Source organism: Pteropus alecto, unplaced genomic scaffold, assembly GCF_000325575.1.
Source record: "Pteropus alecto unplaced genomic scaffold, ASM32557v1 scaffold72, whole genome shotgun sequence".
NCBI lineage: Eukaryota > Metazoa > Chordata > Mammalia > Chiroptera > Pteropodidae > Pteropus > Pteropus alecto.
Window position 1 is genome coordinate 8,712,382 of NW_006436811.1, and position 23,376 is coordinate 8,735,757.

General features: G+C 34.9%; 1 protein-coding gene across 3 annotated transcripts in view; it reads right to left on the reverse strand.

Annotated features, from left to right (window-relative positions):
* Nucleotides 1-23,376, reverse strand: part of TBC1D4 (TBC1 domain family member 4) — a 170,448-nt gene that overhangs the window by 4,692 nt on the left and 142,380 nt on the right. For all 3 annotated transcript variants that reach the window (XM_025048196.1, XM_006913789.3, XM_015590908.2), the window contains 7 exons: nt 20,062-20,222; nt 17,895-18,104; nt 14,089-14,247; nt 11,000-11,158; nt 8,371-8,615; nt 4,966-5,125; nt 2,484-2,653 (listed from right to left, as the gene is read on the reverse strand). In XM_025048196.1, coding sequence (XP_024903964.1) covers nt 2,484-2,653; nt 4,966-5,125; nt 8,371-8,615; nt 11,000-11,158; nt 14,089-14,247; nt 17,895-18,104; nt 20,062-20,222 — 1,264 coding nt within the window. The remainder of the gene's footprint in view (nt 1-2,483; nt 2,654-4,965; nt 5,126-8,370; nt 8,616-10,999; nt 11,159-14,088; nt 14,248-17,894; nt 18,105-20,061; nt 20,223-23,376) is intronic.

The following is a 23,376-nucleotide window of genomic DNA, read 5'->3' on the forward strand; positions in this document are numbered from 1 at the left end:
AATCCATGTGAGCCTCTTAGGAGTCCCTCACATATTCTATCACACAGAGACTCTTCACAACTGCACATCTTAAGCACTGTACAGAGCTGTAGGGGTTAGTTGGGGCTGCCTCTGCCTCCCATATCACTACCAAATAGGAAGACAGGTTGCCTAGCAGTTAAAGGGCAAGTAAGCCCTCCTTAGTCTAAATTTGAGAAGGAAGGTAAGACAGTAGCTGCCATTTAAGCAACGGTGTCTACACTAAACTGTGAAAAGAAACCACAGAGAATCTGACTAACTTATCCTACTATCGCTAGAGATACTCAAATCTTAGAATTTAAGTGTGATTTCTAGACAACCTGGTTATCCCTCTCAAACAAGCATCACTTTTTCCCTGCTAGTGAGTATGGACACAATGGACTTCTAAACAATTAAAAACGATGGCTTGGATCTATATTTATCAGCGTGAAAAATGTTCAATACTACATATCTTAAAAATCCAAGTTACACAATAGCATGTATAGTATGTTTTCATTTACATAAAACTACACCTATATTTGTATGTGTATGTAAGCAAAGAGAGATGTGTAAAAGGACGTTTAAAAGGTTTTATACCTCAAGGTGTTGAGATTTGTAGTTACTTTTATTTTCTTCTTTGTGCTTTTCTGCATTATTTGCATTTTTACAGTGACCATAAATAAACCTTGTCAAAGTCTCCTTTAATATCAGCAATTCATTCCACAACTAATCAACTCTAATTGTTAGAAAAATCTCTATAACATCGAGTCCAAATCTAACCTGCCTATAAATTCCATCTACTAACCCCTAAGAATAATCTCCAAAACCAAGCAATTCCCTCATTAATTTTAGGAGAGAGGTGATCTGATTTCAAATCAGAGATCACCTTTCTCTAAAAGCACAATCTCTGACTGCTTTGCTAGTCTCAAAAGGTCATCTGAAGAATTAATACATAATAAGTAAATATGTACACAAAAGCTATGCTTTTCAGATTGTAGAGCTTTTTACAAATAAAAGACGTTCATAGATATTTGCAGAATAATCCTCTTGTGAATTAGATTCCACGTAATGGAAAGAAAATTGTACATGTAATAATATAATAAATTCATGGTATAGTGTGGATTACAGTATGAAATTCTGCAACCTAATTGGTTACACTTGCTCCTATAAATGTGAAAAAGTACTGAGATCATTATTGTTACTCTCATTTTGTAAGGCAGGATGTTAAGACTCAGCGAGGTTATAACCTGCCCACTGTCACACAGGTGTGGGGTAGCAGGGCACCAGAACGAGATCTCAAACTCCCTTTTTCTTGCTCTAAACTCTCCTTTTTCTGCCCAAGTGCCTCTATGAAACTGGCAAACTTTACCAATACTCATAAAGGATGACAGCTTCATTTACAAATCTGGTCTTAAGCTTGCTCATGTCATCTGAACTACATCAGTATATAACTACCACTTACCTGGTCCCTATGAAGAGCAGAGACTGGATAAATGGTGCACCGATTACTTTTCATTTGCTTCTCGGTCTTCGTCTATTCTGCTGGACCCTGAGAGGCAGACCTGGGTTCCCTGCACTTCCCCTCACTTCCTTTCCTGCTGGCTTCTGGCTGGGTATGGCCAGTAGATGGGGCCAGCAGGTCAGAGGAGAAATGGGCTGGGTGTGTATTCCTTGTGCCTTCACTGCCTGGCTCACCAACAATCTCCAGAGATCCCGCCTCCACGGTCCCTGCACTCGCTGGGCCTGGTAACGCCATTATATCCTCCCTTGTCCCCTCAGCACCATGGTGACGAACAGCTTCTCTCTGTTACTAGTTTTTGGGCATTTGGACATGCATGTTTGGTTCCGTTAACCCTGTCCACACTTCTGTAAATTCGTCTGCATTTGAATCATGGAAGGTAGACTCTGTTTCCTGCAAGGGACCCTGATTGATACAAGTCTCCTCATTTAAGCCTCACAAAACCCTTCACATCAGTACTGTCCCATTTTGAAAGTGAGAATACTAGGGTTAGGACATTAGGCTGAGATGTGCAAGCCAAAAAAATAATAAAGAGCTAGATGATGCAAACCCAATACTGTCTAATTCCAAAGCCTATGCTCTGGCCACATGTACTCCTCATATATTTTTAAACAGAATGAACAATATTACAAAGGTAAGTGGCTCTCTCTCTCTTGTTTTTTTTTCACTTATTAGGTATTTCTAACTCTGTCAGTTCTATCTCCAGTTTTACCATTGGTTTAAATTTAAAGATTCTTTAAAAACTCATTATGTAGCACTGAACCACTTTTCCTGTGCATAGCCACATAGGCAATATCACAATATAGAAATTTCACAACAGTCTTATTTCTAAATAAAATATATCTGATACAAAAAAAAAAACAAACTCTGTCAAGCAAAACTATATCTTTACACTAAAACATTTAATATACAATCAGTAGAGGAAAGTGCTGTATAATCTTGTATCTTATTGTCATTTAAATCATACCTGAGTGATAATTTTTTCCATTTCAGTTGTATTCATATCAGGTAGAGAGCTTTTAAGAAATTCAACAATACTTTCAAAGTTTTCACATTCCATTATAAGTGTCTCTTGGCTGCTCAGTAGGCTAAGTGCAACCTTAAATATAACTTCGGTTCCCTGAAGAAAAATTATATCTAAAAAAAAGATAGAATTTTCATGTCAAAATTATGCATCCGCTATTGCAAATAGCATGTTCTTTGTGGTAATAGTTTTTTGTGTGTTTTTGTTGTGGTTGTTGTTTATAATTACTACAGTGGAACCACTGAATATTTTGCAAAAGAAAACTAGCTGGTCAAAATCATCTAGATTAATATATATATGTGTGTACATATATATATGAAAATAAAACAAGCAAACATGTTTACACTTCTTATTTAGGAATCTCATATTAGGTCAGGGTAAAAAGATAAATTAAATATCTCTTCATCTATGTGTTTATAATTTTTAGTGGCAAATTTAATGGAGACTAAGTAAACCACAAAGACACTTACTCAACTGGTATTTAAATTCTTCAGGGGCGGGGGGAATACAAAAACACATCATCATAACCAGTTTGTACTATCTAAACTACATTACCATAATAAAAAAGTAAATGAACCAGTTACTATGCAATTAAACTGATAGCAGAGCAAGAAATTAAAGAAAAAAAAACTTTAAAAGAAAAATCAAAACCAATATGTAATCTAAATCAGAAGTGAGAGAGAAAAAGAAAAGCTACCCTGGCTTCAGAGGATATCCTATTCCACTTCCTAACAAATACAAACACGCACTAGTTTTGCAAAGAATCCATTACACTTTTGTATGAAAGTTTCTCTCAATCTCTGCCATTCTGTAATCAATAATAAACAAGAGAGAGTCTTTAAAAAGAGGGAAATGGCAAACAGTTACTTCAAACATGGTCATTTTTCTTTCATGCATCTTTCTCTTTCCTGAGAGTCTCTATTCTTTACCAAATTCAAAGAAAAGGATTGAGCAGCTATTGTAGCACTGACAGCATCGATCATATTCTCAGAGCAAAAAATGAACCGCTGAGGATATTTGTTTCTTGAACTCTGAAATCAAGCTTCCAAGGATAAGTCAAAGAGAGATGCCCTGAAACATCGTAACAGCATTTTGATTTGATAAACTGTTCTCTAAGAAAAAGAAGAAAAATATATATGAATTTATAGAAGACCTATTAGTAGGAACCCAAGCTCCAGAGAAAACTTCACTGGAGAAAAACAGTCATGTATAGTCAATAAAGAAGAGAAATCTGGTGAACATTTGATTCCGTGGATCTTGACTTCACTCTTTCACTGTTCTTTGTCTATATATTGTATTACTGCTAATGTGGTGTTTAACTTTCTAAACAACAGTTTACAATAAGAAAGATACCATATTTTGTCATCTGGCATATGTAGACGTATTACACATATACCTTCAAAATTGAAGTTTCTCCAAACAACAGTTTTCCTTATTATTATCTGATATTTTCATTGTATTCTATTGATTTAATTTATTTCTAATACTATTAATTAACTACAATTGGGCCAACAGTCATAATTTGACAAAAAGCTCCAACTTAGCAAAAGCACAGTTATAAATATTGATGACTTGTGCTGTGCATGCCAGATAGATGAGCAGAACACGGAAACTGGGAGCCCATTCCGAGGTCATTGGCGTCCTGAACATCATTAAAACAAACCTCTAGGAAAGAGATGACTTCTTTTTTCTAGTTTTTGCTTTTTAAGGAATGAACTCAGACAAACCTAACTAAAGACTTGGGAATAGATTTAAGGGCCCCCAAAGGGACCATCATGCTCTCTTTTTAATTCCCAGTGCCTAGCGCTGTGATGGAGGTAGGCAGGACTGCAATAACTTGCCCGGGCCCTAGTGCCTGTGCTCAGTGCTTTTCCCTGAGCCCCCCAGTCTTAGAGACTGGCACCACCGCTGCACTGGCATGAAAGGAGAGTCACTTAAGCAATGAATTTGGGCTACCCTGTTAACGACGAAAAGTCAGATTAGGAAATGCCTTTGGAAATAACATTGACGTAGGCGCTACCATTGACCCAGTCAGAGAACATGTCTCTCTGTGTTTTGGATCCAGGATGAAGAGGACCATGGAGAAGAAAAAACCAGAGGCAGGAAAGATATGTATGAAAAGTTCTTATTATAGTAAATTCTTATTTTGGATAAAAAAAAGTATACCCTGATTTTTAAGTATAAATGAAAATAAGTGCTCCATTATAGCTTACTCAAATACAAGAGACTGATTTTTCTTTCCCTCACAATTTCAATTTTATTTAAGACCAATATGGTTTCAAATTACTCTCATAATAGAGCCCGACACATTTTTAAATTCCACTAGCAATTTGCTATTCTGAGTAACACATGATAAAACAATCAGCTAGAAGTATACTTCTTGGAAGGAATAACGCTGTTCTATTTGATCATAGGCATCTCTTACCAAAAACTCTGGCTACAAATCCTAATGGAAATTGAGAGGCAAACAATGTGAGGAACCAGGGGGCAGCATAAAGACTGGGGCTGATTTCATTTTCTTCAAGATGATTGTAGAGATCTCTGTGATAGTCATGAAGGAGTCTAGACAGCTGGTACATCTGAATCTAAGGTTAATTTGGACAAGAAAAATAAAATATTACTCATTTATCTGAGGATGCATACAATATACTAATTTTAATTTTATTACTCTAATATTTAATAACAAATGCACTTATATTCAATAAATAAAAGCAATGGGTTTTTTTATTATTATGTTAAAGTTGATATTAAAGTCCATGTTCACTCAACTGAGGTCATAAAAGCAAGTCACCAAAAGCTCATCTAAGACCACTGAGCAAGTTTCGCTGTCATGTGTGTTTTTGGTTTCACATATACATGGAAATGGCCCTTTTTCCTCATGTAGGAAGGTTTTTGGAATTTAATCAGAACTGTCCTGGTTCAGGACTCTCATGTTTTGGATCCAGGATTAGAATGGAGGGTCCATTCTAATTTCAGACCAATTCCAGAAAAGCCTCCATTCTAAAGAACCTACCACTTTCGGTTAGAAGCAAAGCCTGACTCTGTTTGCTGGACTCAGCATCTGATTTATGATGGAGCCCTGGCCATCAGGCAATCTGCAATGCTAAGACACTTTCAGGCTTAGAATGTCTGGAGCCAGAAGCTTGAGATGTGATTTCTAATATCTAAGGTATTCCAACAGCATATTTTTCATGACAAAGGGGATTAAAGCAAAAAGCGTACTCTGAATCTTTCTAGTATTAAAAGAAGAAATTATTTTATGTGGCTACTGAGTTGATTACTGATATTTCAAAAAAATTATAAAGGCAGAATATAGCAACCTCTGAACTCATATCTGTGGTAACTAAAAATTAAGCAGTAGCAAATAATAAACAAATCTGTGAATTGTGCTTTAATTTATATTTTTATCCACATAGTAAACAGATTGAGCAGTGGTTCCTTGATCAGTTATATCATCTTAACATTATGGCATGAAATATATACAATATTTTATAAAATTGAACAGAACTTCTTTCACTAGGTGATATCATCAAAATAGCACCCTTAATTAGCTCTATAAAAATACTTTAAAATATTCAGCTATATTGTGAATTCAGCAACTGTTGTTTTCTAGAGCACAAAACTAAAAATCAAAGTACTATATATAAAGAGAAAATTATTTGCTTAATATTTATCTATAACATATATCTGTGGAAACTAAGGTTCCACGCAAACTGTAAAAGAAAGAGTTAAAGAGCCACAGGAAGTCATAGCTATAAAATAAGAAGCTTACCCACAGTCAAACATAAGAGTTTAAAAAATGAGATTATTATCTTAATAAGTCATATTGAAAAACATCATATATTTCCTTTAGGCCATTTACAATTTAGAGACTAGACATACTGAGCTATGTCAATAGAAGAATTAGTATTTTGGTAGCATGAAAATCAGAGAAGTCTAATTGGCAGGATAAAAAAAAGCATAGCATCAAAAACATTCTGTTTTTGTTAGGTTATGATTGTAACACAGAAGCAATACCTCACTGGTTGATTTTTTTAAAAGGACCTTACTTGTTTCCTTTACATTCTAAACTAGGAGTGGAGAACATTTCTTCCATTAAATTTCTTTTGAAAAGGGCAAATAAAAACACGATTCAGTCTTTCTTCAAAAGAAACTTTAATAATAAAATGCTATTTTTTAAGAATAAATAATTCTTCCATTCTATCTTATAGATAACATGGCAAATCTTCAGATGAAGAGCTAGAACTAGCAGAGGGAAGATGCAGAGACAGATGAGAAGGGTAGGAGAGAGAAGGTGGAAAAAAGTAGAGACCGAAGACTTCATATAAAAAGATATGATGCTTTTATACTTAACCAGAAAACAGCAGACACAAAACACGATGAGACATAGTTAGAAGAGACCTCAACCTCCTCCTTTCACAGATAAGGTAACTAAGACAGAGAGCTTGCAATCCCCAAGCTCAGACGTGCAGGTAACCAGACATCAAGGGATCTCAGGCCCCTGATGCTTCCACATTTGAAAGTCATATTGACTGGATAAAAACCAGTTTTTGCTCTAGAAAGTGGAAAAGTATTGTATCACACTTTATAGAGTAAAAAGATCTACTCTCCTAGAATAAGGTCCCCCATCTTGTGGCCCATTACAATCAAATATTTTAAAACACCTTCATTTTCGTAAGATATAATATTTCTTGGTAATTGCAACTCATTATATTAATGTTTAAATCAAATTTATATGAATTTTTATAATATCAAATATTGATGAGATTTTTAAATTGAAAAATCATTGCATTTTTAAAGTGATAGCTGTACCTATCTTTCTATTTATGGATCAAAATCAACTACTCACAGGAACTCTCCATTCTCTGAAATTCTAATGATAGCTACCAAATTGGTATTTCTGGAAATCTGAGCTATTTAATTCCTTACAAGGGCACCAATGCTTCATATCTGATTTACCAGGTACAGGTAAACTGTCTAGAAAAAAGTGAAAATTAAAACTTTTCATAGTCATTATTATTTCACTTGTGGAATGTTTACAGACCTATGAATAGTCATCAATTAGGAATCACATCACCGTATTTGATTTACGAATCCTGGGGAACACCCTTCATCTGAACTCACACCCAAAAATCCAACATTGAGAGCAAAGCCATATCTATCTACCTAGCCAAATTTTATCTTGAAGAGTAAAGAAAAACGGAGCATTCTCTCTCCACTCATCCTCTCAAGAAAATACCATTTACTATAAAATTCATCAAGAGAAAACACAATCCTTTTTTGCTTGTGGATTGGTAACTGAAATATTAAATGACAAAACTGAACACTGGGAACCAAGGAAAATATATTTTAAAAATATTTTTAAATATGTTACTTCTTATCTAAAACATAATATTATGACTAATTGGGTATCATGCCTACCTCAATTCAAAGGAAGAGAATAAAATTTGAACTTCTTGTTAGAAACCTAGATGCTAAGGAAAGCAAACTAAAGAGGAGAAATGTGTAAGCATTTCTTAGAGGTTTAGCAAAATCGCAAATCCCTCCCTAAAACTATGGACTGAAACATGGCTCTACATTTATGCGAGTTCCAAGACAACTGGGTTCAAATTTCCTCAAATCTGCTGTAATTTAGAAGAGGGTTCCTATCGCAATGCAATATACATATGACGGATTTTTGAACTCTACACTTGAAACCTATTTGATTTTATCAATCAATATCACCCCAATAATTTTAATTAAAAAAATAAATTAAGAAGAGGACTGCAGCTAAGACATCTGGGAACAGCTTCACACTTCACACAGCCCTCGCGGAGGTCTACGGCCTCACCTGCAGCGACATCATGTCGGGTCGGTACTGCTTGCGGAAGCCCAGGTCGTACATGAGGAATTTCAGCATTTCAAAGGCTTGCTCTTCGCTCATGTGCAGAAGCAGGACTCCAGCCACAAAGCTGATCCCCTGACAGTAACCCACTTCTTTGTCCAGCAATGAGTAGGCTTTCAAGAGGTTAAAGAGTGACAGCTGGCCTGCCCCAAGCTGTGCTGAAAAATACGGGTGAGTAGGAAATGTCCTTCCTGCAGAGGAAAAGAAAAGAAGTATTTCTGAGACGTCGTGATGCATTGCAGACCGTTGTGACAGTGCAATTCAGTGCTTTCCTGGAATAAACAAATACTCTTTTCCAAACTAGTGAGAACCGCTCGGAGTACCCACGTAACTAAGACTCTCTCATGAGCAAGTCTAAGTCCTACATGACAGCAGAACAGCACCCTATCTCCACATATATGATAGGAAAGCAAACATTTTATGCTAAAAAGTAGTTCTTTCTGGGGAAAAAAAAAGGTCTATGAACAAATCAAAGGCCTATTCATAAAAAAAAAAAAAACTCCCAGGAGAATTATTTTAAAAATTTACAAATCGAGGCAGATTCTAAGTTCACATAAAGACCACCCTACAACAGAAGTCAGAATTCTATGAGGTATGATATTACTTAGAAAGAACCTTAGTAGTCTTTATGCAAATTTAGTCCTGCTTCTTTGTAACATGACACTGGAGGGACTTTTGGGTTGTTTTATTTTATATTCAGTCTATCACTCAGGAAATACTTCTTTTCCAAATATTCTTTGCTCTCTGTTTCTTAAACCACCTCCACGAGACATCTAGACCTCTTCTTTTTTCAGTATATCCAAAAAGGACAAGGAAACTAAAGGTCAAGCTAACTTCAATGAAATTCCCCTTAAAATTCACCTCTGTGTATCATATTACCGTAGATACACTTCAGCAAGCAAACACGATCAGTCCTGAATCACTGTACTAAACCATGAAACAAACCCATCTCCACCACTAAAGCTGTGTATACTGGCAAGGGACTTTCCTTGTGCCGTGCAAATGAAGGGGGATGTTAGCTTCCCTGTGAAATGACTACTCGTGTCAGTTAAGCTTGTAAGAATGCCAGTCTTTTAAATGTTTTCTACCACATATGCTTAAAAGTGATTTTCGCCCCCACCCCCCAACCAGGAACTGATAAAATTAATTCTGCAGAGCAAGTAAGGGGAAGACACGAGAAAATAACAAGAACTCACTGAGGAAACACAGATGGCGACAAGTAGAGTCAAATAAGCAATTTTTAAAATGATAATTTTACTTTCTCAGTTAAAATTGTTGCTAAAGAAAACTATAAATAAGTTATATAAATAAGTCCCTGTAATCAGATCTCATCATTGCTTGTTCTTTATTAGGACATCTTTACTAGCCCAAATGTACCATCCCAATTTCTAGTCTCATCATCAATTTCCAGTCACAGATCTGTGGGGCTACATAGGAATTGCCTATTTCAATGTCCTCATTAAAGAGAGAGGACTGAGAAACTCAGAAGCAAAGAAATTTGCCTAAAACCACAGTTCAGTGGTAAAATTAGGACAAGAACTGAAGTTTTAGGGTTTTTTTCTGTAAAATTCTCTTCTTTAATTCTATTGGACACAAAAATATTAACTGAGTTGAGCTTTTTCCCAACAAAAGCTGTGTGTCATCTAAAAAGAACAGAGATCAAAACTATGTTTTGGCCAGTGATTTTCACATGCCCTAACATAAAATACAAAAATGACTCTAAATATAAGGTAAGCTCTTATTTTCACAAATGGACTCAAGTAACATATCTGTCCACTTTAAAGATATCAATTTTTAGGGATATAGATGAAATAGTCAAATGTCAATATATAATATTTAATCCAATAATTTAGATATTTTAAAATAATAAAATATGTATTATGTTAATTTAAAGAAAAACTAGAGACAACATACTATTTAAGTCATACTATTTTTACTTTCTTAAGTTATTTGAAATTCAGCATTTACAGAGATAGCTTTATAATGCCATCTCTGGAAATTCTCCCTCAGGTCACTAATCAATCACCCATTCACATTGGGACTGCTCATTTTTCTTTTCCTATAGAGATGTAGTCAGGACGTCCATAACATAATCACTTATTGTGTTGCTTTTTAAAGTCATATTCGAAGGCTCATTTCCAGCAATATGTCCTGCAATACTTAGTAGACTTCAGTTACATTTTTTTAGCATCCCTTTTATCCTATTCTAACTTATTTCAAAACCAGCGTTGATTGAGATAAGTGTCCACCACAAACAAGTCAGTTATTCAAAACATAGGAACTCAGTGTACCTAATAATAATACCTTCATAATGATATAAGGTATAAGATAACTCCCTTTTCAAATGGCAAGTTTGGGGATGAAAACTTCATTTTTACTCAGGCATTTATGGTGTCTTCAATCAGATAGACATAAAGCCAACTTCCCCTTAAAAAAGGACAAAGTCAGCAACTCTGCATAGGCTAACGGTTCCCCTTTATCGACACCAAAACCAAAAAAATAAAAAAAGAAAAATACTCAAGAAAAAGAGTCCATTGTTTATTTTTGTATGTTATAACTGATGTGACAAACATACCTAAATCCACAAGAATAGCATGCTGCTGGGCAGTAAGCTGCTTTAAAAGTTCTTTATAGGACGTCGCAGGAGGTTGTTGTTTATTAGGCAATCTATGCCTCAGGCGATACTGTAAAGCTAGGAACTGCCAAATTTCTCCTCTCCGACTTTTGGGAACACCTATAACCAAAGATTAAAAGCAAGGTCTTGAACTCTGGAATGAAGCTGATGAACTATGCAGTGCTTGAAAATAGGCAGCTGTACCGTCCCACAGGCCACGATATGATCGTGCAGTACAGTGTACTGACAGAAGCACATTCTGACAAGTTTCATCCTGTAGCTGCTGCAGTCTTGCAAAAGAAAACCATCCAATAACAATGATGATAACGGCAATATTAACAACAACATCAGCCAAGATGAGTGAGTGCCTAACACAACATTTGTCGAGGTGCCTCGCTATGGAGCATGGTACAAGTGCTCAGCACCACCTGATCAAAGAGGTAATTACTATCATCTCCACTTTACAGATGGTGAAGCTGAGGCAAAAAAAAAAAAAATACTAAGTAACTTGCTCAAGTTCACACAGCTGGAAAGTGGCAGTTTAGAATTAGAACTCCAGAAGTCTGGCTTCAGAGGCCAAATTCTCAAATTCTGGAACATATTACTGCCTATTTTCACCTTTTATTTTGTTTGAAGCTAGTTACAAATGCCAATCTTCATACTGTAACTTCTAAATATTTGTCATCAACAAATAACTTTGTAAGAGAGAATTAAATTGCATTTTATATGGTCATAAAGAATAGAATAATAAAAATGATAAAATACAACATGAAGGCATAACTGGAATGCTCCAGAACATCCTTCAGTCTTTCAGAAGAAAATAACTAGCATATATAATGAAAGATCAATTCCATTATGCTTGAAAACCAAAGAGTGTCACAAGCAATTCAAAACATGCTAAAACTATGTTTTTAATACCGAAAGATTTGAAGTAAGCACTGGGAAGAAAAGAATTCAATTCTGTACAGAGCAGGTAATTTTATTTCACTAAACTTTTTCAGTTCAGACAGATTGGATCTGGAAGAAGTTCCTGAGCTCCAGCTGGTCAAAAAGGAAGGTTTAATCTTTTCGGACCATGAAGCCATAGTTTGCGTGAGCTAAAAGTATTATCTTCCAAAAGGTTCCACTCAGGCTGACCTGATGTGATTTATAAGACCTTCCACTATGTATCTCCAAACTACTTTTTTTCAGTCCAATTAGCTCCCATTCCCCACTATACATTAAGTATAAGAATGATTATTTTCACACCTCCATTTTCTTACCGTTGCCTTTTGGAATTCTAAGATCCCCCACCTGAATGCCAAGTGTATTTCTATTTGTCTTTTATGGATAAGCCTGAATGCCATTCTTCTGCTGAATCTTTCGGATAAGCACACACTTGATGTGATGTGAAGTGTCTCTTCAAATATTTGCCAGAAGTTCCCAGAGTGATAATCATTCATTCAGGTTAAGGCATAGAAGTAATCATCCTCTTCATTCATTCATTCATTCATCCACCCATTTATTCATTTGTTAAATAACTTGTGCAAGATGCTGTCTTAGATGCTAAGTGTAGTAGTGGCGGTGAGTAAAACATTAAACAAATATATACATAAATATAAGATTAAAAATTATAAGCACAATTAAAGAGAAAGAATCATGAGAAAGAATCATAAAGCAAAATTAATTCCTTTTGGTCGGGGGTCAGGAAGAGCATACTATTTCTGAGGAAATCGTTATTTGAACTGAGAGCTGAAGGATAATAGGATTTTCTAGGCTGGGAGTGTGGGCTACGGTCACTGCAGGAGGAGGAATGTGTGAACACTCAGACAGGGGCAGAGTAAAGGGGAGAGAAAGGAGGAGGAAGAAAAAGGGGATGAAAACAAAAACCGATGGAAACGGGGAGCAGGTAGAAAGTTAAGGAAAAGGAGTGTAGTAAGGACTGCAGCATTCCGCATGAGAAATGACCTGGGACACGTAGGGACTCAGTAGTTCGGTCTCTCCAGAGCACCTGATACGAGGCAGAGAGAGGCAGAAGGTGAGGTCAGAGAGATGAAGGAGGAGGGACTGTGGAGGGCCTTGGGTATAGAGCTCGGAAGTTTAAAGTGTACCCTCTAAGAAATGGAAAGACGAGCACCCTTAAAACATCGTTAAAAGCCATACCAAAGAATGGTGTAATCTACACCTCGCACTCATTTTCTTAACCACTATTTTGTTTCCCGAATAATGCATGCATTGAAAATCTTTAGGATTTCCATATCTTTAAGGGAAAACACCAGTATATTAGGCTTGTAAATGTTGCATCTTACAAAATTAATATTAATTTAAACTTGCCTCTGCAACAGTTTTACTCATCATAAGGTTTTAAAACAAAATTCATTATCAGGTTTCTTTGGATATTTTTGGATTTTTATTTTACACCCAGTTTATGCAGGCCATAAAGATTCTCATTTTAATATATTTATTCTGGGTCACAGAAATAAACCCAAAGAATTCATGTTAGTTTTAATTTTAAACTTTAGATGTTTAGTCACTGTATATGGCAGTGCAGCAATGTAATATAATGGCTAAATAAAAGTAATTTTTCTGAAATAATTGAAACAATAAATAGATGGAAGGGAAACTAATAAGAATATAATTCTATATAAATAAACACATGCATGTTGGTGAATATACATATGCCTGTATGTATATAAATATTTTTGACCAAATGATAGAAATGAGTCAAATTTGATGTTTATTTTTCTTTTTTGAAGTCTAATCGTTTTTATGATCAAAGATCTGTACTAATGCATAAGCTCCTTTCTTGGTAAACAACACAGAGCTGTGAGTAGCTGGAGGAGGCAGGAACAGCTACAGAAAAGGTGTCTGCTATCTCCTCAGGGACAGTCCCTCTATTGCACCATTTCTTACCAACTGAGTCACTGACTGCTGGCAGAAACAAATTACTTTCCTCTTTTTTTTTTTTTTTTTATAAGCAAAGCACAAAGATAGAAGTACGCCTGAGCTTCATGAATCAAAAAACTTCTGAAGCTTTTCTAAGTAAAAAAGATCAAGATGATCCACAATACCTTCTTTAAGAGAAGTATGAATATCTTCCATATCACATCTGATTTTAGCTCTGTAGTTTAACAACTTCTTATCCCAGGTTATCAAAACTTCCTTCTGACATACACCAACTTCTTCATAGTCCAACTTAACTTTTCTGGACTGGAGTTCATCTCTGCTTGCTGAGAAAAGCAAGAGCATTCATGTTAGACCGATGGGTTATTTAGAACATGATATTTTTAACATTTTACTGTATTTGTAAAGCTATACCAAGTGACTTTCAGGAATCAACAGCTAACATTTTCTCAAAAAGAAAACTCTTTAAAATTGAGAATACATGAAAGGTTCTCCAACTTTGAGTTATTCATGTAAGAAAACATCAGAAATAACTTCCTAAGGAAGTTTTACTCTGTATCTTAGAGATGGTAACACTGCTACGCATAAAAAACAAAGCATGTTTGCTATGCTATAAATTTCAATTTTCTGACAAATGTGATAGCTTCAGAAGTGACACCTTGAATCATTTTAAACACCATTAAAATGTTAATATTTTATATTTGACATATCTGAGAAACCAATGCCTCATGCTAACCTTGATTACAAAAATATTTGACCATGAAAACCTGATATATATTTTTATATCCAGAGTTATGAACACTGCCCTTAACAGTACTGAGTTATGTGCTTCTGTGTTCATTTTTAATAATCTTAAAGAGACAAATTCATGCTACTGAAGTTAACATTACTTCCATTTTTTTTAAATAATACGGAATTCTGCCTCATTCGATGGTCTAAACTATAAACCCAGAGCTCATTAAAAGAAAGTCCTATAAAAGCAACCACTATCTTGACTTGGTCTTTCTCTTGAATAATCGATTTCAAAAGAGAAAAGGAAGGAAAATCATGTAAGCACATTTTTTTTCTTTCATTCGTATTCCATTGAACAGGAGTTTCTCAGAGTAATCTGTATTCATTAGAGCCCACAGTGTTCACCCATCTTACCTTCTGTAACACAAATCTTTGTCATGCATCCAAAGTCCTCGACAGCACAAAAACAATAGCAGAACAAGTATTACTCCTTACTTAGTGTGTCTGAAAACTTTTCAAAAGAATTTAAATATCTTATAAGACTGCTAGTCAAGCAGGGCAGTAAAAATTTCAGACATAATCAAAAAATAAATCGCACTGGAAAAATATTTTTCCTGGTTACCACTAGATGGCTTTCTAACACAGTTTAGCTTTGCGTCTCAGTATTTGCTGTATATTTCTCCATGATAATCAAATAATTTTTAAAGGAGTAGATTCAAAGCTAATAATAAATATAATCCTATATATAACTTTACTAATGATTTTTTTCACAATGAACAAAGCATAATATTTCCTCAGATTTTCCTCTTCTCAAACCTTCTCTAGACGATTATTTATTCAACTGAAGTGTCCTACGATAGATGATTGGATAAAGAAGCTGCGGCACATATATACAATGGAATATTACTCAGCCATAAGAAGAGATGAAATACTGCCATGTGCGACAACATGGCTGGATCTCGAGATAATCATGCTAAGCAAAATAACTCAGACAGAAAAAGCTGAAAATCACATGATATCACTTATGTGTGGGATATAAACCTGAAAGCAACAAACGAACAGGACAAACAAACAGAGACTCATGGACATGGACAATACACTAGTCGTTACCAGAGGATAGGGGATGGGGGAGGGAGAGGTAGACGGGGTAAAGGCGGGGTCAAATATGTGGTGACAGAAAGAAATCTAACTATGGGAGGTGAATGCACAGTGTAAATATATATATATATATATATTTGCACCTTACTGTTAAACTGTACAGCTGAAACATTGGATTTCATTAACCAATGTCACCATAAAAAAATTAATTAATTTTTAAAAAGTAAATAAAATAATAAGCACCACTATGTGCCAGCTGCAGGCCCTGAGGATAAACTGCTGAGTAAGAACTCTTAATATCAGCCTTCAACTGGTTGACTAGGCAAGAATAAATGACCATCAAGAAATGATTATCCATTGGCTAGAATTTTAATGGGCTAAACTATTTTTTATCTTTGTTACCTAAGTACAAAATAGATATAGAACTGATAAAGGTTTCTGAACACATATTCCAAATGTCACCTCCTTTCTTATCCTGTCAATTTATACAGTATAATTGACCTCTGAATACACAGAGTCATTTGTATTTAAAACGTTCCATTTCCTCATATTAACACCCATAGTTGAGAAATGCTGTGGTGTACTAGGAAAAGCCCAAGAACCATGATAAGTAAACCTGAATCTTAGTACTCATTCTGCCAGTATGTCACTGTTTCACCTTACATTAATTCCTTATCCTCCCCCGACCAGTCACTAACAGGTGCAGAATGAAGAATGGTGCTTAATAATCTCTAAGGCCATTTTCAGTTCAAATAGTCTATGATTCTAAAACTATCCTTCAAATTTTAATATAAGATTCTATTTGTATATACTCTCAAATGTTAATAAAATATAATTTCATACTTTAAATGCTTTAAAGGGATGACAGTTACCCTCTTTTCAGCCTCTTTTGCTGTTTATGATTTAGTTCAAGATATAACCAACTGCTCAACAATATAGATTCAATTCGTTTAGAAAAATCTATGGAAGTTCGGGTGGGCATACCACTTATTATACTGAACTTTTGAAAGCTATGTCAATAGCAATGAATAGCATTTTTATTCTAAAGAAAAGATTTATTTTCTAAGAATATTTAAAATCTTAATACTTTTCATTCTAAGAAGATAACAATAAAGAAAATAAATTGTGCCCTTGTAAACTAAATATATATCATTAAAATTAAAAACAATCGAATAATAGGTATAGTAAGAGGAATCTTAAGATAGATGATGAACACAGAAATGTGAATACCTGTATTAAAAAAGCTTTTTGGAAGAAAACACAATAAAAGCAAATCAGAGAAAAATCTAGATTATACATTTTCTAAGAATTTTAAAAGTTAAAGGGCCCACTTAAGCTAAATCTTTTATTTTATAAATGTAAAAATCAAGGCCCTTCTATGTTAAGTGATTTGCCCAAGATAATATCATTAATAAATTTTGGTTCTATTTGTGTATCTCCTTGTGTGTGATTCTATAAGTACTGGGGCAAATAGCATCAATATTCTAAAGTCTAGAAAACATACTCCAAAACATTTGGCATTCATAAACTTAGCAATAAAGCACCACAAATAGCAAAAGAGCTATTATAAATGATCTAATTATAAATTTAATGATTTGAATATGACTTTTTAAGTAAAAAATTTATAAAGCAGTAACAAAACATAGGAATTCTAATTTGATACCATGTGATTAGATAGTTGAATTGGATACAATTTATTTGAAATAGTCATATTTCTGCTATGACGAATACAATTAGCCTGAAAGTTAAAAATAATATTCAAAAACAAGAGAATTTACTTTTTCATATTTAAGAGTTTTAAAAGTAATGAACAATAACAATTCAGTCATATAAATACATCGATGATCAAATACACATGGCTTATTATCTACATTCTATATTACCCAAATACACTAGAGGTATCTGACATTTTAAATCTATTAAACCAAAATGCAAAGATCTTAAGCTGGACTTTCCCGTGTCTTAACTACCTCACGAAATAGAAATAATTACAATTGGTAGATAGCCTAGTGCATATATAGCGCATATAAAAGTGCATATATAGTCCAAGGATGAGTGCGAGTTTGGGGGGGCAGAGGGATAGTCTTAACTTATACCATTAAATAACAGTATCGTATCATTTAGCCCTGTTCGAATAGCTAACCTTCAAGTTTCTGGTTTTCTTTTTCCATTCGAAGCAACAAAATTTGCTGATGTATAGCTTTTCTCCACAAGGCCCTCAGTTCTTCAGATTTTTTTCTTTCTCGAACTTTTTCTGGGTCATCACCACCAGACATGAATATAACCAGCGGTTCTTCCTCCATGGTTGGAGTAAGAGGTGACAGTGGCAGCAGCTCATTCCTGTCCAGTCCATCTGAGGAGAAGAAAACAGTGAGAGGCATTCCACAGCAGTAACCCAGACTACAGAAGTTGTCTCTAGAATCAATGCACTCTCATCCTATAGTCCACCTTTAAAGCTTTTCACAAAGCCAATTTCCCAGTAACTAAGTTTCTGGAACTAACAGTTTAAGTAAACTCACTAGACTGAATTCCCCTTCCAGATTTCCCCCCTCGCAGTGAAATGAAAGCATATGCAATTTCACCACTTCTTCTTTCCAATACGAAATGACCTATAAGTGAGGTGCTCCAAAATGACCTGGCCTTTCCCCAGCATCTAAAACTTCTTCAATTCACCCATGTGTATTCTCTGATTGTGTGAAACAAAAAGATTACATGCGTAGGTATTTGGAATCTCCTAAGATCTGCATCTAATGTCAGAATCTGTCAAGGGAAAAGCAGCTGAGCAACTCTGAGTTCGTCTTGGCTCAGCACCTCTGCTCACTCCTCCTGCAACACTCTTACCCAATTCCTGTAGCTCATTTTCTCCCCCCCGCCCCCCGTTCCAGGCCATCTTTTGCCCTGTTGCCAATTATTTTCCTATTAACAAACATGATCATGTCTCTTAAAACATTTCAATGGTTGTTTATATCTCAAAGAATGAAGTCCAAATACTGGGAATAGCCTATAGATCCCTTCAGACCGGTCTCATGTAATTTTCCTGTCTCTTGCCTCAATCTCCCATCCTCTGCTCTCATCACGTTTAATTTCTCATGATTCTCTGACCTACAAAATTCTCTCCAGTGACTCTAGAGCTTGACTAGTTCCTCTTTCTGAAAGAGCAGTGAGTTTAAATAAATATCTAACTTTTCTGAGAAGCTCTCTCTAACCAACCCAGGCAGAGTTAATTTTATCTTTAGCAATATCAGTTGTTGTTTTTTTTTTTAATTTATTAATTGAACTCAACTCTTACCCTTATTTAATAAATAATATTTTTTATTACTCTATGGCTTTTTTTCTAGCCTCTTAAGTTGAATAGTTAGCACATTAAGTTCTGGCTTACTTGATTTTAGAAATGCCCTCCAAATACCACTCATTTTGATATGTAGGGCTCTGATCGCATTTTCTTCCTTCTAGTTTTTAGCAGAGATTTCAGTTTCCAAACACTTAAAATATTTTACTTGTCCTCTAATTTTTTTTTGCACTGTGATTAAAGAATACAGTACAAATGATCATGATTGATATTTAAAATTTTTTTGTAGCCAAATACATAATTAATTTTTATGACTTCCACGTGTGCTAAAAATGAATGCATTTTCTCTATAGGTTTCTGTATAAATATTGGATCAACCTTGTTTCATTGTATTTCTCACATATTACCTGTATGTAATTTCTCTGTATTTAATTTTCAGGGAGGAATATAGTAAAATCTCCCACGAGAGCTATTGATTTATTTCTGCCAAAAATCCTGTTGTTATCTAGTTCTCAAGGCTGTATAATTATGTGTTCTCATTATTGTTACATATTTTTGTTTATTGTTACATTAACTTTGCCCTATGGACGTTTTTGCTTCAATTTCTAATAAGACTAATATTCAAAGAAAATAACCATGCTCTCTCTTGCTTAATATTTGCCTAGTGTATCTGTATCCATTTCCTTATTGTTCAACATTTTTATGTCACTTTGTTTTATGTGTGACTCTTGAAAAAGTATGTTACTTTTCTAATAATGAAAAGATCTATGAATTCTCTAGTACTAACTTAGTTCCTGGTTTTAGAAATTCACTCATTCATTCATTCATTCATTAAACAAGCAGATACTGAATGTCTAATATGTTCTAATGATATCTGAGAAGTTAACTACTGTATCAGATATAGAAAGAGAAGTTATTTCTCCATTGTAATACTTAAATCTTTTTGTACACAAACCACTGCATTCCATGCCCTAATGTATGATTCTAGGAAGGAGTAATTTTCGGTGAATACCATACAGACCCTGTTGCTGCATTGCCGAGGGAGATTTGTTCATGGGAGAAGCAACCCTGAGAAAGATGCGCTGTCGCCAGGAGATTCGGCGAGGGGTGACAGGGGTTCCTCCGATGTTTAGGGATTCGTTGCTGCAGGTAGAAGAGGTCCTTTTCCTCCCCTCTCCATCACTGCAAAAAGCAAATAAATATATAACGTGTAAAGAGAACTCCATAACATGGTTTTCACAATGATATGGTAACACAAGCCATTCACAAGTACCACCACGGGCAAGCACAAGCCACAGGCAACATGGAGCAATGCGTCGCTAGGCATGCTGGTCACCCAGGCCACCACATCCTAGGAAAAATGCAATAGAGGCCACAGCCCAGTCACGAGAAGCTCACCTGTTTCTACTCATTCCATTGAAGCCCACCACTTTAAGTTCTACTCTGAGGAGCAGAAGTATGTGTACAGAGAAGTAAAGGTTGCTTAAGCAATAAACTCATGCTTTGCTAAAAAACTCAAATTAATAGTGTGTTCCAAACAATGTAAATATTACATAAAAGGCTCGTAAAGAGCTTTCCTTATAGTTCTTACTAGAATAGGCTGATAAAGATAGCTTCTAATTGCCTGTGACTGTTAAGATTTGTCTCTGAATTGTTAGCTACCAATAGTTGGATCATGGTAAAAATCCCCTAACTTGTTCAACCCCAGAATCACCTTTCCCAACTTTTGAAGGGGTTGGGGATGTCATGTCTTTCCTTGCTTTGTGGAAATGCTAGTCTGCTCATTTTCTAGGAAAGACTACTCTGAGGAATGCTTAGGCCTATCTCCAGTAAAAGATCATTATGACTCAAACTTACTTTCGAGGCTAAATATGTTAGCAGCTGGAACATCATGCAATAATTATTTCTGTTAGTGGTGGGGATATTTTATTTTTTTCAGTTTCCAAGTCTCTGAGCTTTGCTGAGAGAATGATGACGATCCTAATATTTACAGGTGGTAATGATACTAAGAAACGTAGGCACAGGGCTTTCGATGAAGTCAAGAAGTGTCAGTACTTCAGTCAGAAATGAAACAGCTTGAAATGTCACAACCCCACTCAGATACTCAGAGGAACTCAGCAGTACTGCAGCAACCAGTAGTCAGAATTGCAATTCAGCACCCGCCTGTGATATTTTTATTTATTTTATGTACTCATATATCAGGTAATTCAGTTATTTCTAATCTTCATCAATCGTTGTGGAAATATTACTTAGCTAAATTAAGGTTAAGAAAAACTGTCATGATGTATTATGGTAAACCGAAGCGTAGTTGATATATATATCTTAATGTAGTCAAATCTCTCTTGTCGAGTATCCTGTATAAAATTATAACCCTAATATATATCTATGGTTCAAAACTCCCTGCAATATAGAATAAATATGTTCATCGTTACTTCCACTTTAGAAAGTATTAACTCTAGTATTTTTCTTTTAGAAACTGTGATTCAAATGTTCTATAAATAATAGTCATAGTCTAATAAACACTTTCACTTTACTAACACTATCTCACTGGCAGTTATTTGCTAAATGCCCAGCTCATGGGTGTATTTCTAGCTGCTACTGTAGTAAGTGGCAAATAACAGCAAGCACTGAACAAATAAATATCTATTGAATGAATTAATAATGTAAAACCATATGAAACATTAACTCAGAAGGTTAAGTAAAATGGACAAAAAATAATTTGGCTAGGCTGACGTAACAGAAATAAATAAAAAATCAACTTTCTTAAAACCCTTTGTTGGTTAGTCATGAATTTTAACTTTTTTCTGGCAAAAAGTTCTAACAGCTGTTTCCCAAAAGTATAGACTGAGCTGTTGATGGCACTGGTAGCTATCAACAATAACAGTGTTAGTAAACAACACAAGACATCTTTTTTCCAGATAAGTGTTGTTCCTGTTCTATATAAGGACATCTAATTTATAATTAAACCTAGAAAGCTAAATAAAATACTTACGTAAAAGCACCTATTTCGATGCCTCACAAGGTAAGAGTTCAACAAATATTCTTAACCTTTTAGTAGCTCTAATAAAGTATTCTTAAACTTTTAATAGCTCTAATAAAGAAAACTAGAGTAAATCAAACCAAAGGATTCCAAAACTTTCATATTTTAATGCTGGAATTAAAACAACTTTTAAAAATCACCTTCCAATTCACTGTTAATGACATATCAAGTGTTTACAAAGTACTACAGCTAAGACTGAGGAGTACCTATCTCAGTTTCGTTATTGTTTTTGGGGGAATGTGCTATAACGCAAGTGCATAAAGTACCCCTACATTTACATATTTTAAAATTTCCTAATGTCTAAATTTTTAAATTCTGTAATCCAAATAAAATGCCAAATGACACATTTTCCTCTTATGTCTGGAATTTAATGGCAAGTAATAAGTCAAAAATTAGCAGTCAAAATATAAGATAATAATATACCAAAAGGAAGAACTTACATAACAGACCATTGACCCTTTATCTTGTACTAAAAAACGACATCCTGAAAAAGCAGTTTGGTGGCTGAGATAAGGCAAAGTTGCCTTGCTTTATTTAATAAGAGAAGATATGTATTCAGAAGTTAGAGTCCAGATAAAGTTTTCAACAGTCAGTGCATATATGCAACATATAGCAGCTTAATTTCTGATTTACATTTAGTCAGCAATCTGACATTCCTAAAGTGGTAATTTCCAGAATCAAAACCACGTGGTACAATTTTGTGCATCAAAATTCCTGTATCCCACCTTGGAAACTATACTGGGATGAGGGAAAAAGGCATTTTTTGTGCCTTTTTAAAAAAAATTACATTGTTTCACTTTAACTTTTCCTTTAACTAAACTTAGCATGCAGGCAAGTATAATGTCCACTTTTTTGAGTGAGAATAAAAACAAAACAACATGTGGTATTTACTACAGTAATAATAAAGCTAATACAAAAAGCACACACTATGTGCCAGGCACTGTTCTGAGCATTTTACAGGTATGCATTCATTTCATCTTCACAGCAAATTTATGGGGAAGGTGTTATACTATTCTCTTTTTAAGTGAGAAAACTGAGATAAAAAGAAACTAAGTAACTTTACTACAGTCCCATGGATAATAAGGGAAGGAACCAGGATTCGAACTCAGGCAGTCGAGGATTCAGACACTTAGCACTGCAGTTTATCGTGCTAACGTCAACACTCCTTGCATCAGCTAAGACACTGCTGTACTGAACCTCAAAAAAAAAGCTGTCAGGACTCCCAGAATCCTCTTATTTCTGGTGAAAAAAATCAGTCTCTAATTAGCATTATCTTTCGGTCAGTACTTCTCTTTC